Raw genomic sequence first — 2507 nt, 5'->3', positions numbered from 1 at the left:
ATGCAAGGCAAGCGCTCTACCACTGAGCCACCTTCCCAGCCCGGGTTTCTTGCTGGACTCACACCACTGGACAGGGCCCTGGGTGCTCAGGCCACTGTCCAGCTCCACCCAGGGTCCTTCTGCCTAATCCACACCAGGGATTCAAGGAACACAATCATTTAGCCCAGAACTAGAGGCTCACATCTGTGATCCTAGCTACTCAGGAGGCTGAGATCTGAGAACTGAGGGGGTTTTTTGCTTTTGTTTGTCTTGTTGGTTTTGGTTGTTGTTGTTGTTGTCGTTTTTGGTAGGTCATAGGGCTTGAACTCTGAGCCTGGGCGCTGTCCCTCAGCTCTTCAGTTCAAGGCTAGTGCTCTACCACTTGAGCCACAGCGCCACTTTCAGTTTTCTTAACAGTTTATTAGAGATAAAAGTTTCATGGACTTTATTGCCTGGGCTGGCTTTGAACTGTGATCCTCATATCTCAGCCTCCTGAGTAGCTAGGATTACAGATGTGAGCCGCCAGCCTCTGGCTTGAGAACTGAGGTTTGAGGCCAGCTGAGGAAGCAAAGTTCTCGAGACTCTCATCTCCAATTAACCACCAAAAAGCCAGAAGTGAGGCTGTGGTTCAACTGGTAGAGACACCAGTCTTGAGTGAAAAAGCTAAGGGACAGTGCCCAGACCCGGAGTTGAAGCCTCAGTGCTAACACACATAAACACACGCATGTACACGTGTGTGCATGCACATACACACACACACACAGGAAATACAATTCTTTCATTAAGTTTATCAAATGCATTTGTCGCTGTCCTATCCCACAGTGGGTGGCTATGGTTTGTGTGCCCTGTCCAGGCCTCCTGCCCACATGGCCGCATCCCTCTCTTCCTTCTCCTCTCCTTTCCTCCTTCCACTCTTCTCTTCCAGTCACCCCTCTTCTCCCTCTGTGCCCTCACATCACCCCCTACACCCTGGCCTTCTGGAGCTCTGGGGAGCGTCAGCCAGCTGCCATGGGCCAGGGCTAGGCCCTGAGCTGAGGGGACTTGCTGGACTTGCTAGACTTAGTCAGTGGATTTCCACATTGCCAGGTTCATTTATCTTATGTGTGTCTCCTGCTGCTGAGACTTGAACTTGGTTCCTCTTGCTCTGCTCAGCTTTCTTGCGCATAGCTGGCACTCGATCTGTTAAGCCATACCTCCAGTCCAGCTTTTTGCTAACTAATTGGAGACAGAGCCTCATGGACTTTTCTGCCTGGAAATCTTCCAAGTCCTTATCTCCCAAGTGGCTAGGACTACAGGCATGAGCCAGTGGTACCTGGCTCCATGTTGGTTTCTTGCTGGGCCTTCTGACAGTATGTGGTGCTGATCTATCCAAGAGTCTGCACTCAGCATTTGTCCCACAAGACCCCATCCTATGTCGGGGAGCAGCCCACCCACCCCAGGTCCTACAGGCCCTGGCCAAGACCATTAGCCTGGGCTGACCTGCCCAGGAGGATCTGGACTGGGTGAGAAAGGAGGAAGACTGAGGCCCCCCACTGCCCTTGGGTCCCTGCGTCTCCCCACAGCGATGCCTGGTCCAGGTATCCTTCAGGCCTGTGCTGTCCCACGAGGCGATCGTGGGAGAAGCTGTGCAGATCATGACCAAGGAGATGGAAAGCAAGGTGGTGAGAGCAAACCCATGGGACTGCCGGGGCCTCCTGGGTAGCTTGGGGTGGGGTGTACACTGAGGGGCGTCCATGCCTGGGACCAGCCCTCAATCCTCCAGCTCTGAAGCAGGAGCCATGTGCCCAGTGGCCTGCACTTCTGTGCATCAAGGCCTTGCAGTTCCATAGTGAGCACATGAACGAGGAACACTGGCTCCGCTGGCCTGCAGAGCAGAGGCCTGTGACATCTCCACAGCCTACCCGCCCTGACTCCATTGCTTACCCCCCTCCACCGGCAGTCAGCCTTCCCCAGGGCTTCCTTGGTTCTGGGGCCTTTGGCTCCACACCTCAGCCTGAGGCTCCCATAATTCCAGAGTTGGCCAGGCCTTCTGGGCTGGCTCTGGAAGAGCGGGTGGTGGGAGCCTCCAGGCCAGGTGGGAGGGTCCCTGGGAAGCCAACAGTGGCCTCTGCTCCCTCAGTTCCGGAAGGACACGTTTGCCCTGAAGAAGGACTTGTGGAAGCAGACAGTGTCTGCAGTACGGATGCACTCGAAGGACCGGCCAACACGCATGTCCATTTCCCATGTGGCAGCATTACACAAGCAGGGGCCTGTGAATAGGTGGGCAAAAGGGCTGCCCCTTCCCATCTGGCCAGGCTTCCACAGCTGCCACCAGGCCCAGTGATCCCACGGAGGACCTGGGCACAGGGCGCAGCCTGGTGGCTGGAGCCCAGGAGGGACCGGCCCCAGACACAGACACAGCTGCTGATCCCGTCCACAGCTCCCCACCAGCTTCCACACACCCCATACCTGATGCCAGCCCTCCTAGTGCCCAGGCCCACCCAGAAGGCCCTCAGGGCCCTGGACCCCTGCCAGCACTGAACATGCCT

General features: G+C 56.3%; 1 protein-coding gene across 1 annotated transcript in view; it reads left to right on the top strand.

Annotated features, from left to right (window-relative positions):
- The window catches only part of Cfap74 (cilia and flagella associated protein 74), a 48864-nt gene that overhangs the window by 41940 nt on the left and 4417 nt on the right, over positions 1–2507 (top strand). The window contains exons 26-27 of the mRNA XM_013031431.1: positions 1542–1640; positions 2099–2155. Of these exons, the coding sequence (XP_012886885.1) occupies positions 1542–1640; positions 2099–2155 (156 nt within the window). The remainder of the gene's footprint in view (positions 1–1541; positions 1641–2098; positions 2156–2507) is intronic.

Source organism: Dipodomys ordii, unplaced genomic scaffold (genome assembly GCF_000151885.1).
Source record: "Dipodomys ordii isolate 6190 unplaced genomic scaffold, Dord_2.0 Scaffold6, whole genome shotgun sequence".
Lineage (NCBI taxonomy): Eukaryota > Metazoa > Chordata > Mammalia > Rodentia > Heteromyidae > Dipodomys > Dipodomys ordii.
The sequence above is the reverse complement of the archived record's forward strand: the minus strand, read 5'-3'. Positions and strand labels throughout refer to the sequence as shown.